The sequence below is a fragment of the Tamandua tetradactyla genome, chromosome 6 (genome assembly GCF_023851605.1).
Source record: "Tamandua tetradactyla isolate mTamTet1 chromosome 6, mTamTet1.pri, whole genome shotgun sequence".
In the NCBI taxonomy this organism is placed as follows: Eukaryota; Metazoa; Chordata; class Mammalia; order Pilosa; family Myrmecophagidae; genus Tamandua; species Tamandua tetradactyla.
Window position 1 is genome coordinate 57,913,679 of NC_135332.1, and position 15,865 is coordinate 57,929,543.

At 53.9% G+C, this 15,865-nt stretch overlaps 1 protein-coding gene across 1 annotated transcript in view; it reads right to left on the reverse strand.

Annotated features, from left to right (window-relative positions):
• Positions 1-498: 498 nt before the first annotated feature.
• Positions 499-15,865, reverse strand: part of ATP2A3 (ATPase sarcoplasmic/endoplasmic reticulum Ca2+ transporting 3) — a 37,499-nt gene continuing 22,132 nt past the window's right edge. The window contains exons 15-21 of the mRNA XM_077165582.1: positions 15,606-15,826; positions 14,495-14,697; positions 13,803-13,888; positions 5,904-6,037; positions 5,355-5,472; positions 4,711-4,828; positions 499-2,011 (exon numbers count right to left, since the gene is read on the reverse strand). Coding sequence (XP_077021697.1) covers positions 1,992-2,011; positions 4,711-4,828; positions 5,355-5,472; positions 5,904-6,037; positions 13,803-13,888; positions 14,495-14,697; positions 15,606-15,826 — 900 coding nt within the window. The 3' untranslated portion in view covers positions 499-1,991. The remainder of the gene's footprint in view (positions 2,012-4,710; positions 4,829-5,354; positions 5,473-5,903; positions 6,038-13,802; positions 13,889-14,494; positions 14,698-15,605; positions 15,827-15,865) is intronic.

The window sequence follows — 15,865 nt, forward strand, 5'->3', positions numbered from 1 at the left end:
CTTAGGAGGGCAAGAGATGGAAGGGGTCCCGGTACAATGGACACAGCAAGGGAGAATCCTCAGAGAGGACCTACAGAATGGCCAGGGCTGGGGCTCCTTTGTGGAGCGCAAGGGGCCCCTGAGATTCAGGCTTTGGGCTCAGCCCTGCCCCTGGCCAAGGCTCCCAGCCTGGAATGTCTCCCAGCCTGTTTCCCCAGTGGTGGCACAGGAATCGTAATGCGCACAAACAGGCTTTGAATACCTGCAGCACAAACTGTCGAGTGCTGTCCACGTGAGGCCCACACGGCCTTATCCACAGGAGGGCTGGCTGAGCCCTGCATCTGCCACCCAGGTGGGGCTCCTGGAAAGTCTGTATCCAATGATCCCTGGTGATATGGGAACCCCAGACCCTGGTTCACCATTTCCTGAGGTGTTACGGGTACCGCTGGTGGGCCCTACTAGACCCCCAGCAGGCAGGGGGCCCTTGGGATCAGACTCCAGGAAAGCAGCCGGATGGAATTCCATTGCCCCAGGCACACAACTTTTATTTCTCTACCAAACAGCTGGACCGCAGGTGGGACAGGGCCTGCCTCCACTGAGACCCCTCGACCTCCAGCAGAAGTGGGGCGAGTCTCTGCTGGGCGCCCAGTGCTGCCCCTCTCCACACCGGCCTCTTGGGCCACTGCCCGAGAGGAGAAGGGGGAAGGGTGGGGGAAAGGGGCTGCAGAACTTCCAGTCTGTCTGCAAGGCAGGATGAGGGGGGCTTTTGATTGTGGGGAGCAGGATGGGGATGTGAGTCTCAATTCACTTGCAAACTAATCGCTTTGCACACACTCTGGTGGGGAGGGGTGTGGACACACAGACAGGCAGATGGTCACCGTTTTCTTCAATGCTTAGCGGGATTTGCCAAAAAGGCAAAAGAGTTAAGAGAAAACTTCTGTCCATCAAACCCTTTTCTCCTCTCATCTGACAATCCACACGGAAATGCGTGGCTCCAGCAAGGAGGGCCGGGGGAGGGAGTGCCTGGGACAGTTAGGGACTCTCAGTGACATCCTTTTGGGTCATAGGTGTGGGGGCAAAGGGTGGGGCCGAGAATCTAACGGAGAGCTGTGTCAAGGCCCAGGGCTGCCCCACAGGGGTGGACTGTACCGGGCATGGCCCTAAATATGCCTGAGACTCAGCATCACCCAGCGCTGAGGACAGCAGACAGCTGCCTCCTGGGCAGTGCCGGGCTGCGGTGCGTCTCTCTTGCCCAGGACAGGGGATCCCTGCATCTGGAGAGGAGCCGAGCCGGGCTGTCTCCTTGGGGAAGGGGAGTCCTGGCACTAGCCTCTCCTCCCCTGCTGCTGGTGTCCTTCTCTCTGACCCTGCAGTCCCTGGAGCCTGCATATATGAAGAGACACAGGCTCCAGCCCTCCTGAGCCGATGCTGTGGAACCGGAGGGGAGGGGCCGCCTGCCCTCACCGTGCACAGCGGTGCCCAGATGGTCCTGTTGACGCCCCTTCCTACCCTGGGAGGCCAGGCCCCTGCCTAAACGGGAGGTTAGGGGCAGCCTGGCAGGTCCCCAGGTGTCCTCTGCCCTCGTAGGGGTACCAGCCCCAGAGTAAAGGCCCCTGCCTCCCAGCCACGGGGCAGCAGGCTCCAGAATCTGCCCCTGGAGGTGGGGCGGAGGGAGCCCCAGAGCGGCTGTCGGCTCTCGCTTCTTGGCAGCCCCCTCCCAGGCTGCAGCTCCTGGGCCGGAGGCTCATGTGATGGGGGCAGAGGAGGCCAGAGAAACTGCCCTGGAGAGTCCAAGGGATGTGCATGGTGGTGGCCCCAGATCAGAGGGAGGTGGGGGCAGAGATCCGGGAGCAGGCCAGGGGTGGCCCATCTGGCCTGGGCCCTGTGGTGTGTCCAGCAGGGCCCGGTGAGCAAGCGGGCGAGCGTGGTGGGCAGGGCAGGGAGTGGGGGACAGACGTGCGGACACCGCCAGTCTGAGGTTCAGGTCGCAGACGCCACTCTGCTTCCGGCACTCACTTCCGGTCCTTTACTTCTGGAAGAAAGACCCCAGAGCACGTTGGGATGCGGGTGTGAGTGCCCACATCCAGGCTGGCCCCTGCCAGCCCCTTTCTCAGCCCCTCCCTCCCCTACATTTCTCCCAGGACAGCCCCACTCTTCCGTGGCACTGATCACGCCAGAGCTCGACAGGTCCCTGGGCCAGCTGCACCCCCAGGTGTCCCTGCCATCTGGACACACTTCCCCGGAGGGTCCCCAGGCCTCCCTCACCCCATGTGTTCCACCGACAGTCCCCCAACAATGAATATCTTCCTTTTCCTGATGTACCCATTTTCAGTTTGGGGCATCTCTGCCTACCCATCATGCTCTCCAGAAACTGGGGTCACTCTTGGCTCCTCTTCCAAGGCCTGCCGGAACCTTCCTCCACTGCCCCCACCAGGCCCCACGGCCTCTTGTCCTGCCCCCACTCTTCATTCCCCACGTCACCTCACCCTGGCCTGCTAGAGCCCAAACCTGACCCCATCCCCTCTGACGGTTCCCCGCTGCCTCCAGAATAAAGGTCCTGCCTGGAGCTTCCACAACTTCCCAGAGCTGTCCCCACTCAGCCTCTCCAGCCATCGCCCTCCCTGCAGTCCTCTGGACAGCAGCTCAGTCACACCTGGGCAGAGCCAGGAGGTGGGGCCGGAGGGTCCCCCACCCCAGTGGGGCTGGCCTGGCATCCACTGTTCTCCCCAGGACACATCCCTCGTAAATCACAGGGAGGCCACAAGTATTAGGCCTCAGCAAAACTTCCCTAAAAGGCCACCTGTCTGGCTTGGGAACATAACAGGGTCCCCTCTCCCACCCCCGCCCTGTCTGGCTTTAGAAGGCCCGAGGGACCGTGGCGGGCCACACAGGGCAGCACCGCCCAGGCTTGCAGCGAGCTGCTCCTCCCGGCCCCTCACTCCACCTCCCAGACGCAGCCCCAGGCCCCAGCTCCTCCCAACAGCGGCACAACGCTTGAACCTCACTGGGACAACGGTCATCATCTCAGGTCAGCAGTGGAGCTGGAGGCAATGCCCGGGACTACCCACCCTGGGACTGGCTCGATACCCCTCACCAGCCTCCAGCCTCTAGTCTGGCCCCCCTCTGTCTTGCAGCCCTTTAGGGCTCCCTGTTGCCCAGAGGATCACATCCAGGGAACTCTCCTTGGCATACCAGGCCCTGAGCCTCACTTCCTGACCCTGCCCCCTGGGCCCCAGCCCCATTCGACACGCCAGGCCACGCTGGCCCAGCCCCGACTGCCCTGGCTCAATCCCCTTTTTGCAAACCTTCACTTAAGCCCCACCTCTTCCAGAAACACCCCTGATGGAGTAGGTAGGGCTCCCTCCCCATCCTGCTTGGAGCCCTCTCCCTCTGCCATTCAGCAGGCGAGATGGAACACAGAGTCCGAGAGAGAGGCTGAGAAACTGTAATCATGGGTGGAATATTCCCACTTCTAAGTTCTCCCAAGAAAACCTGCTGAATCCCTTGGCAGTTGTGGCTACTAGGGAAGGTTCTCGAGGAAGCCAAAGAAGCCGGCCTGAGCTGCGCGTGTCTCCCAGGACGCTTGGCTTTGCAGGTAAGTTGCCGTGGTCAGTACTAGCCAGAGCATACTAGTCAGAGGACCGTCCCTGTGCTCTGGCCAAAGCTGAGGCAGGCTTGGGCTCCTACGGATGGAGTTACAGGGGTCAAACCCATTTCCTCTCCTCATCTCCCAGGAGTCACTAGGACTCACAGAGGGTGGGCCTCCTTGCCCTGTACTGCCCCCAACAGGGGTTCCAAAAGGCTGAGGACTCTGGGTGGCACCCCTGTGTCTGGTCATCCCTTTGAAAAACTTGGTCAGCCAGTTTCTCTCAAGAGAGGAGACTAACTTTTTTGGTCTTTTTTTAAAGGCAAAATATTTGCAGCATTGGGGGTGGGGTGGGGCTGCCAGCGTGGGAGATGGGGGCCGATTGATTGCCTGGGCCCTGTGGAATGACAGGCATGGGATCTATTTTTAGCCCCCATCCCCTGAGGGACCGGGACACATGCCTGCCCGAGGTGGCTCCCAAGCACCCAGCTGCCCTAGGACAGGCCACTGCCATTGCTGGGCCCAAACCCGGCCCCTCCACAGTGCTCTTTTGGGCTTTGGCCCAAAGCCCTGGAACGGGGGAGCTAGCCCCTGCCTCCCCCCATCTCTGAGCAGCTCTGATAGTGAGAACAAGCCTCTTCCCTCGCCCGCGGGAGGTTTAGAACAGCCCACTCTCCCAGCTCCCTGGCGGACGGGGCAGGGGGGCCGCACGGCCAGCGTGCTCCTCCACCCGCGGCCTCCCTCTGCCACTCTGCCTTCTGTTCTTGGGTTCGGGCTGTCCCACAGCTGCGCCCACACCGAACACCGGCCCACCCACCCACAAGGTGGCACCAAAGAGGCCAACCCGGGGCAGTCTGGGGTCTGGGAGGCAGTCAGTGGCTCCCCACGCCATGCCTGGTGGACTGTCCTGAGACTCACGCCTGGGGAGGGCCGAACAGGGTCAGAGAGGAAGGGGGAGGGATGGGGGGGTTGGCAGGTGAGAGACAAGGCTACGTGCGCAGCACGGGTCCCCGAGGTCACAGCCAGGCAGGGAGACTGAGGTCCAAGCGTGGCTGGGACAGGCCCAAGGCTGCCGGGGGCAGAGGCAGGCAGGGAGGCGGGCTGGAGGCGGTGGCCGGCGGCAGGCACGTAGGGCCTGCACTCACCGTCTGTGTGATGCCGGGACAGGTACTTGAGGGCCTCGTCAAGCAGGATGACGGGCAGAGACATCTGGAGCACCACCACCCATTGGTGCCCGCTCAGTGGGGTCACCTGGAAGATGAGCTGGGAGGAGAGGGGAGGAGGGGGGGTTGAAGGAAAGGCCGTCCCAGTCCCCCCAGCGCTCCGCCTGCTCTACCCACTTGGGCGACTAGGGGCTACGTCTAAGCCACCCCTTGACTTCCCAGCTCCAGATCTCTGTTCATTCTGTTCCCTCTGCCTGGCGCGTCCTCTCCTGCCCTCCCGGTCACAACCAAGTCCCACCCAGCCCGCTGGGAAGTGGCACACAGTCTGCTCTAAGAAACAGCAAAGCCCTTCCTGCCACCCCAGACCTGGGAGACTCGCCGCAGCAGGGCGTCTCCACTTTTTCTGCACCCCACCCCCTGAGTCTGAGGGCTCCCAAAGGTGGGGACACACCAGGCCACACTCCCCGAGCCCCTCAGAGACCCCCCCCCCGACTGCCAGGTGGCTTCTGTCTTAGAGAGGCCCAGAGAGGCCCAGTGCCCTGGCACTTCAGAGGGGGCCCTGGACCTGGACACCCCACCCCCAACCCCAGCCAGAGAAGGGGGTGCGGAGGGGCGGGGTGACTCACGGGCAAGGGTGGCACATGCAGGATGAGGAAGTGCAGGGCCATGGACACGGCCACGGCCGCCAGCAGCCAGGGGTTCAGCCAGGGCGGCATCCGCAGCAGCGACTGGTTCTCGGAGACACTGCCAAGGGCACAGGGCGCTCACACCTCAGGCCAGGATGCTGGGGTACCCCGCTGCGGGCACCCACCCGTGTGGAGAAGCAGGGTGACTGAGCCCCACCAGTTCTCTAACTGGGCTTATAAAAGCTGGAGAGAGGCTTCTGGGGAGGCCAGTGCCGCTGGGAGGGGCGTCAGCTTGCTGCCTGCCCCCAGCCTCCTGGTGACGGCCCTGGGGCTTGGCCTCTTTCTCTGCCGCTCAGGTACAATTAGGCATCTTTATTTTTTTTCAGTTTGGGGGTACTTGGTTCTGGTCCCCAGAGATTATCAGAACCTGTCTGGGCCCCTCTGACCCTCAGACCCCAATCCTGGGCCTTTCCAGCCCTCGGCTCCCATCTGAAGCCTCCTCATCCCACGCCCACCCCCAGCCCCAAGCCAGGCCCACCCCCGGCCCACCTGTTGAGGGCGTTGCACATCTCAATGGTCACCAGCACGGACAAGGCCATGGTTGTGGGGAAACGAGACTCAAAGACCTCACAGTCAACGCCGGCAAAGAGCGGGTTCTCCTGGGAGCACTTCAGGAAGTTCCTCTGGGGGCGCCGGGGCATGGCGGGTGGGATGGGGAGAGCAGCGGTCAGGGTTGGGCCCGGTTGGTTGGAAGAGAGAAGCCTGGGCCTGCCCTGGGCCCCACCTCCTGAGGACTCATCACGACCAGTGGGCCGGGCAGGGGTGCTAGGCCAGGAGGCGGGTCAGGGGGCGACGCGGTGCAGGGCAGAACAGCGAGAAGGGTGGGGCCAGCTGGGGCAGGGGTGTGGTGAGGCGGAGGGAGAGCAGCTGGCATTAGGGTGGGGAGGATGAGCATGGGGGGCATCTGGGGAGAGGGCCTGGACTTTTCCCCGAAGGTGCACGAGTTGTCCTGGGTCTCTGGGAGAGACCACAGGAAAATCCAGGAAAAAATTTGTGCCTGCAAAAAAGTCAGCTTCAATCATGCAGGAGACAGAGCCCCATGTGCCTCATTCTGGGTCATCACAGAAGATTCCATTCACTCCTTACGCCACATCTGCCACTAAGATTGAGCTCTAAAAGACCTGCTTTTTGCTTATAATGTAGATAAAAGGACTCGCCAGCAAGAAGCCTTAAGGTGGGGCTTCATAATTAACAAGAAGCATCTCAGATCATGAGAAAGGAGGTGGCCCCAGGGCAGAGCTTCCTTTCTGCTTCTCCACTTTGCTCACAGAATCTGCTGTGATAAGACGCTGAACTGAGGTCATTTGCGAGGACATTCTGTGTCACGGGAGCGAAAGTCCGTAACCGTTCACCAGCTCGGTTCGCCACTGCCAGCTGTCCTCGAGAATCTGATCTGAACACAAAGGTCCTTCAAACGAAGGCCTTAAAAATTGGTGTCGATGGCGGCTTAACAACGTGCACGTTTTAGTTCGTCCTCCAGAACAACTACTAAATAACCAGAAACAGTACAGAACAGCTCAAGGGGCCACATCAGTGACCAGACACACAGTGTACCCCAGTCTGGACTAGCTGGACCAGCTGTGAGCACCCCGGGGAACGGTGAGTTCCCAAAGCTGCGGTGGCCAGCGCCCCTCCCCCACAGGCCGCTTCCCAGCAGGGAAAGGAAAGGACTTTACCAGCAGCACAGACTGGGTACAATCAAACGCCAATTGTGGAAATAATTAACAAATTCTGACTACTAAAAATAGGCCCCCAGCTTAGGTGAACCTGATCAAAGCGGAGGTTGCTCATTTTTGCCCCAGTGCCAAGGGGACAGGACTGACAGAAAAAGGGGAAAAAAAAAAGGAGGAAGCAGAGGTTTTTGTGGCTGTGTATCTACAAAGGCTTGACTGCCTCTGGATACAGCGGCAGGACTTTTCAGGCTGCAACTGCCCCAGGCATAGGCAGAAGTGAGCTCTTTTGGGGGCTTGTCTGGAGCCTGTGCCTTCCCCAGGGGAGAGGTGAAGCCCAACTCAGGTGGAATCCCTCCATCAAGGAATTCAGACACCAGGGCTTGGTAATTTGAAGCCATTAAAACCAGCCCACAACCTCTCCTCTGTCTCCACCATGCCCCCAGCAGGGAGAGTCTGCCAAGGTTAAAGGTACCACATCATCTTATGCTGGTGGGACTTGCAGTCAGACAAGCGCCACATACAGGGCAGGATAAGAAAAACAGAGTCCAGAGACTTCACAGGAAAGTCTTTCAACCTGCTGGGTCTCACCCTCAGGGAAAACCGATACAGGTGACTCTTTCCTCCTGATAGGAGGCCAGTTTGGTCTGGGAAAATCTGGCTGGGGTCTATAATATCTAAGTAGACCCTCCTAAGTGGGGGAGAGGCACCACACAAGCAGGGCAAGAAACAAGAAAACAAGAACTGAAAAATTCTCCTCTGTTAAACAAAACTTAAGCTAAAGGTTCAGATAAAGCTGAACGGAATGGAATGTCAAAGAACAGACAACAAATTCATCCAGCAAGAAAACCCTAGATAAAAGAAGTGAAAGCAATCTCCAGAATAAACTAATTAAGGTAATTAAATGCCTAGACACCAGCAAAAAATAACAAATCACACTAGGAAAATTGAAGATATGGCCCAGTCAAAGGAACAAACCAACAATTCAAATGACATACAGGAGCTGAAACAATTAATTCAGAATGTACGACAGACATGGAAAACCTCATCAAAAACCAAATCAATGAATTGAGGGAGGATATAAAGAAGGCAAGGAAAGAACAAAAAGAAGAAACTGAAAGTCTGAAAAAACAAATCACAGAACTTATGGGAATGAAAGACACAGTAGAAGAGATGAAAAAAACAATGGAAACCTACAATGGTAGATTTCGAGAGACAGAACATAGGATTTCAAAACTGGAGGACGGAACATCTGAAATCCGACAAGAAACAGAAACTATAGGAAAAAAAATGGAAAAATATGAGCAGGGACTCAGGGAATTGAAAGACAATATGAAGCACATGAATATACGTGTTGTGGGTGTCCCAGAAGGAGAAGAGAAGGGAAAAGGAGGAGAAAAACTAATGGAGGAAATTATCACTGAAAATCTCCCAACTCTTATGAAAGACTTAAAATTACAGATCCAAGAAGTGTAGCGTACCCCAAAGAGAATAGATCCAAACAGACGTACTCCAAGACACGAACTAATCAGAATGTCAGAGGTCAAAGAGAAAGAGAGGATCTTGAAAGCAGCAAGAGAAAAGTAATCTGTCACATACAAGGGAAGCCCAATAAGACTATGCGCAGATCTCTCAGCAGAAACCATGGAGGCGAGAAGACAGTGGGATAATATATTTAAATTATTAAAAGAGAAAAACTGCCAGCCAAGAATTCTATATCCAGCAAAACTGTCCTTCAAAAATGAGGGAGAAATTAAAACATTTTCAGACAAAAATCACTGAGAGAATTTGTGACCAAGAGACCAGCTGCAAGAAATACTAAAGGGAACACTAGAGACAGATACGAAGACAGAAGAGAGAGGTGTGGAGAAGAGTATAGAAAGGAAGACTATGAGTGAAGGTAAAAAGAAGGAAAATTAGATATGACATATAAAATCCAGAAGGCAAAATAGCAGAAGAAAGTACTACCCATGCAATAATAACACTGAATGTTAACGGATTAAACTCTGCAATCAAAGACACAGTCTGGCAGAATGGATTAAAAAACAGGACCCATCTATATGCAGTCTCTATTCAAAGGACACAAGGCCAAGGACACAAATGGACATTTACACACCAATGTTTATAGCAGCATTATTAGCAATTACCAAGAGATGGAAACATCCAAAATGTCCATCAACAGACAGTTGACTAAACAATCTGTGACATTTACATAAGATGGAATATTATGCAGCTGTAAGACAGAATAAAGTTATGAAGTATGTAACAACATGAATGGACCTTAAGGACATTATGCTGAGTGTGATTAGCCAGAAACAAAAGGACAAATTACTGTATGGTCTCACTGATATGAACTGACATTAGTGAATAAACTTGGAATATTTCCTTGGTAACAGAGACCATCAGGAGATAGAAATAGGGTAAGATATTGGGTAATTGGAGCTGAGGGATATAGATTGTGCAACAGGACTGAATATAAAAACTCAGAAATGGACAGCACAATACTACCTAACTGTAATGTAATTATGTTAAAACACTGAATGAAGCTACATGCGAGAATGATAGAGGGAGGAGGGCTGGGGACATAAATGAAATCAGAAAGAAAGATAGATGGTAAAGATCGAGATGGTATAATCTAGCAATGCCTAGAGTGTATAATAATAGTGAAATGTACAATGTACAAATTTTAAAAATGTTTTTGCATGAGGAAGAACAAAGGAATGTCATTATTGCAGGGTGCTGAAAATAGATGATAATTAATACTTTAAAATGTCACCTTATGTGTGAGACTAAAGCAAAAAATGTTTATTTGTTACAAAATTTATATTTTGACTAGAGCATTTCCTAATATAACTCATGTAGATAGTTTGATTGAATGTTATAAGCACTTGGAACCTCAGGTAGGACATGAGATTTTGTTGGTTTCTCCAGAGTGATGCCCCGATGAATCCCAGAGTGATTTGATCAGTGACTGGAAAAGTATTTGCAAGCCCCCTTCGGGGAATGGTGAGAGTGGGGAGAAATTCAACTTCCCCAAGTTGAATTCTTGATATTCTCACAAGCAGTGTGGACAACCAAAGCTATAGGCTGAGCCCCCAGTCTTGGGGTTTGTTCATATGAAACTTAACCCCACAAAGGATAGGTCAAGTCTACTTAAAATTTAGGCCTAAGAGTCACCCCCAAAAGAGCCTCTTTTGTTGCTCAGATGTGGCCTCTCTCTCCAGCCAACATGACGAGCAGTCTCGCCACCCTCCCCCCCTCTGCATGGGACATGACTCCCAGGGGTGTGGACCTTCCTGGCAACATGGGACAGAGATCCTGGAATGAGCTGAGACTCAGCATCAAGGGACTGAGAAAAACCCTAGAATGAGCTGAGAATTAATATCAAGGGATTGAGAGAACCTTCTCGACCAAAGGGGGAAGAGTGAAATGAGACTAAGTGTCAATGACTGAGAGATTCCAAACAGAGTCGAGAGGTTATCCTGGAGGTTATTCTTATGCATTAAGTAGATATCACCTTGTTGTTCAAGATGTAGTGGAGAGGCTGGAGGGAACTACCTGAAAATGTAGAGCTGTGTTCCAGTAGCCATGTTTCTTGATGATGATTGAACAATGATATAGCTTTCACAATGTGACTGTGTGATTGTGAAAACCTTGTGTCTGATGCTCCTTTTAGCTACTATATCAACAGAAGAGTAGAACATATGGAATAAAAATAAATAATAGGGGGAACAAATGTTAAAATAAATTTAGTTTGAAATGCTAGTGGTAAATGAAAGCGAGGGGTAAGGGGTATGGTATGTATAATCTTTTTTTTCTCTGTTACCATTTTATTTCTTTTTCTGTTGTCTTTTTATTTCTTTTTCTAAATCGATGTAAATGTTCTAAGAAATGATGAATATGCAACTATGTGATGATACTAAGAATTACTAATTGTATATATAGAATGGAATGATATCTTAATGTTTTGTTTGTTGATTTTTTTTAATTAATAAAAAAAGTTAAAAAAAAATTGGTGTCACATGCTGTGAAAGTAACCCTCAAGAAGAAATCCGTAGAAAGTCAGGCTATCTGATCTGCTGCCCAGTAAATATACATCTGTTTTCTCAAGAGAAATGCACGTGAGGTGACTCTGTCAAGTCCGAAGGGGCTGGCACTTTTCTCTGCTCTCTCTCTCGGAATGGAAAAAAAAGTAACGGACCACAGTTTGGCTTGATTTCTTATTTTAGCAAAGAGATTTGAGAATATTATCTCATTTTAATCAGCAGTGGGATTTGCTCCAGTAGCGGGGGCAACTGCGCGTGTTTTAATTCGGTGCTGCTGAGAGCAGGGAAAAGCCCTAAACTCTGAGCCTCCTGCTACTTGTGCCACCAGCAGATCCCACACACGGATGCACACATGCACACACACACACACACACACGCACACACACACACACACACAGATGCACGGATATACACTACCCTCTCGGACACAGGTCCATTTGGACCCTTATACACATACGCGTATGATCAGGGATGACATGAATGGGGACAGGTCAGGATGTCTCAACAGGGCTGGTGTTCTCGCCATAAACACCCTGTACATGTCAGAGCTTTAGGGTTTCACCAGGGAGAACCTGCCATGCATGCACTGCTTCCCAGGTCGTGGATCCCAGTGTGGCCTCCCTGGTCATTTGTCAGAAGCTGCTTAGGGCTGGACTGACAGTCTTGCAGGGTTGAGAAGGGCACATGTCTCCTGGGGAAGCCACTGCCCTGCCTCTTCCTTCCCTGTGCCTGCCTGGCTATTTCCTCTTCACTTTATCTTGCAAGGCACCCTCCCTTTAGTCTTTATTAATTTATCATTTATATAGCCCTTACTTGACAAGTAGCACCTCAGGTAATCCTCTCGAGTACCCTATGAGAAGGGGACTATTGTCACTCTCATTTTACAAATGATGAAATCAAGGCCCAGAGAAGTTAAGGAGCTAGTTCAAAGTCACACAGCTAGAATGTGGTGGAACCCGGCTGTGAACCTGGGCAGTCTGGGCCAAGCCTCTTAACTGCTCTGCTGCCCCGGGGCATATTTCTCCAGGCGCCACAGGGCTGTGGACCCTCACCCAAAATTCCAACAACTCCAACTCCTCCAGCTGCCAGCTCCACCTCAGGTCTAAACACTGATTACCCCCGAGTACCACAGACACCTGCTTTTTCGCCACCGAAGCACCTCCCACCTCGAAATGTGACTGCCCATGTCCACGGCTCTCTCCCCCTCCAGACTCGGTCACCCCCATCTCCCTCACACTTTGGGCGTGGCACGTAGCTGGTACTTAATATGCATTTGTTGACCAAATAGATAAATGAGAAATAGAGTGACCTGAGGACTGTTGAGAAGATGACACCAAGGGGTCCAGGACTGATGGGTGATGGGGGTGGTGGGTATCTAGCATGATTCCCAGGTAACCAGGTAGACAGTGGGTCCACTCCAGGAAACAGGGATGGGGAAATGGATTGGTTCAGGGGAAAGGCAATGGATTTGGTTTGAGACTTCAGAGTGCAAAGGGCCTGTGGGATCTCTCCGAGGAGGTATCCAGCTGGATATATGGGGCTGGGGCTCAGAAGAGAGGTCTAGAGGTTCTCAGAGATTTGGGATCCTTACTTAGTACAGAGGATGGAAACAGAAAGGGCTGGAAGGAAGCAGCGGGATGGTGAGTATATTCCTTGGTCCCCTTCTTGCCCGTCCCACAGGAGCTAACTGTGCACAACTGCTGACCTGAGCATTCTGCTGAGGGCTGGGGGAGGGTGCCAACCTCTGGGAGGAGGTGCCTGGGGCTCATGCTCCACCCTGCTGCCTTAAGGAAGAGTCCCCTGTCCTGGAGGGCTAGTGGGGGACAGGAAAGTAGGTCCTGGGCTGCCTCTGCTAGATGTGAATGCTGCATGCTGTGTGAACCCCTGAAATCACAGAGCTTCCCAGGGAGACGCTGGCGATGGCCTCCCCAGCTCAAACACTGCCAGCAGGCTCCCCTGGCACTCCAGGGAGGAGGCGAGGAGTCCGGGTTCCTCCCTTGAGCTCCTCTATCTATGAGATGGTAATTAAGGCAGGTGTGCTCCGAGGAAGAACACTCTGCACCCTTGCAGCTCTGCTTTAAAGGCAAAACCTGCAAATGGCTGAGCTAGATCTCCATGAATACCCTTTCAAGCAAAGAGGATGAGTTGGCAGCTCAGAGGGATGGACTGACAGATGGCAGCTGAAGGATGTCCTCACTTGCTTCCAGTGCCGTGCTGAGTTAAGTCACGGTGGGCACTTGCCAGCCACTGTGGAATCCTCACCCAGGCGAAGGCAGACCTGTGGGTTCCAACCTGAGAGCCAGGCAGATTCCCCTCTACTCTCACTCTTTTCAGTTTGACCCTTTGCCTGAAATTCCACCATGTAGGGGCTCATCCCTCTGATAAAGGTAAAGCACTTCTGGGCGGTTACGTCCCTTGGTCCCTCCCTAACTAACTGCCTGGAGAGGGAGAGCGTCTTCTCTGGCTTGGGGCGCTGTGCTGATATCTCTGGGTTTCCAGGGGTTCCTCCGCGTGGCTCCTTGGTAGATGTTTACATCTGTACGGGGAGAGGGGAGGGTGGCCCCTGCCCAAGCACGGAGTTCTAGATCCCTCTCCCTGAAACTCCAACAGCTCTAGTGGAATGTTCCATCTCAGGTCTAACCCCAGGGGCTCCCTGACAACCACGTGCTCACCAGCTGGTAGAAGGTGACGTGAGGTCCCTCGACATCATACAGGAACCACCAGGTGGCAGCAGCCACCGTGGCCAGGCCTACGTACACTGCAGAGAGGGGAGGAGACCGGCTGTAGTGGACAGATGTGGTACTCTGGAATCCATCCCCCCCCATTTCTAACAATTTCCTGCATTTCCCTCAGAGAACCACCCTCTCCCACTCTCAGCCATGTGGTTTGCATGCATCTCCCCTCAGTGCCCTGGTTGGTAAATAATATTTGCCACATCCCCGGCTATGCCAATGGGTTAGGAAATAAATGGGTGACCCAATTTAGGCAAAAGAGAACAGGTCGGAGGCTTTTTTTCATACTATTTAGGAAGTAGTATGATACAAGGCTCTCTCTCCTGATACATTTGGTTGTGACGGGTGAGCATGAGGGCTGGAGCTGCAGCAGCCACTCTGCCATGCTGAGAGGCATCTGCCTGAGAAATGGAGCTGAGGCTGAACCAAAACACAACAGTGGTGCTGTCTAAGGCCTGGGCCCAGCCTGCCTGAGGCACGCGTCTCATCTTCTCAGTCACCTGAGCCCATACAGTCTCTCTTCACATAAGCCAGACCGAGTCACACCGCCTGCGTCTTACGAGCCTAACGGATACCCTTCAGGATCTTAGGAAGTTCCTGGAGCCCCAGTGCAGGCTGAGCCCCCGTCTTACCGCCAACAGCCAGATAGCGGAAGAAGAGCCATCCGCTGATGAGGGCCTCGCGGGGGTTCCGGGGCTGTCTCTCCATGATGTCCAGGTCCGGTGGGTTGAAGCCCAGGGCTGTGGCAGGCAGGCCATCGGTCACCAGGTTCACCCAGAGCAGCTGCACGGGGATCAGGGCTTCGGGCAGGCCCAGAATTGCCGTGAGGAAGATGCTGGAACCAGAGTCACGGGCTCTAGCCCCCAGGAGGCTGGACCTCCACCAGATGGAAGGTCTGCCTCCTGCTCACCCACTCCAGGCTGCAGGGCTCATCCACTCTCTGCAGCAGCCCTTCCTTTCTGCTAGTTCTGATGTGTGTGCAGGAACGCGTGGCATGTGTACACATGTCCGCCTCACACTGGACCAACCCTGCCTTCCCTGTCCCAGCTCTGGAAGGCTGGACACATCTGCTCCTTAAGCCTAGCAGAGGCCAAATGCACACACACACAAACAGCACACACCAAAGCACACATGTCTTTGTTCATTGGCACATGCCCCACAAATATAAGTAAACATTGACACGCTCACACCTACCCAGGGAGATGCAGAATTCACACATGCACAGGAAACCACACGCTCACCAGTCCTCACCGGCATCTCTGACATGTGAACATAACCTTGTGTGCAACCACACTCTGGGGCAAACCTTTCTGTATTTGTACTCATATCCAGGGGTGCACAAGAGCACACGTTGCATGCATAAACACGTGTACACACACCTCTCACTCGGGCACAAACAACCATGTACATATACAAACTTATCACTGCCCAGAAGTGGGGCTAAGGCCCCTGTCTTGCAGCTCTGAAAACGGGAAGAAGGTTATGGCTGGAGGAATGATAGGGAATTCTTCCAGGCACCTCCTTGGGCGCTGGGGTACGCTATGAACCACAGGTCACTGGGCTTCGGAGAATGTCAGGACATCCCCGTCCCTGCCCATGTGAGGTGGGATCCTGGAAGGCCCTGGCTGGGGCTGGGCGCCCATCCCTCCATTCCCTCAGCCCCACCCCGGGACCAGGCATTTCCCCCATCTCAGGGACACGCGGGCTGGCCCAGAGGGGCTGGGAGGGAAGGCAGGGCCTCACCAGACGACCTCGCCGACGTTGGAGGAGATGAGGTAGCGGATGAACTGCTTCATGTTGCTGTAGATGGCCCGGCCCTCCTCCACCGCGGCCACGATGGAGGCGAAGTTGTCATCCGACAGCACCATCTCCGCCGCCGACTTGGCCACGGCTGTGCCCGAGCCCATGGCGATGCCGATCTCCGCCTTCTTCAGAGCCGGGGCATCATTCACGCCATCGCCCGTCTGGGAGCCAGGTCAGCGAGAGCCACACCTGAGAGACTT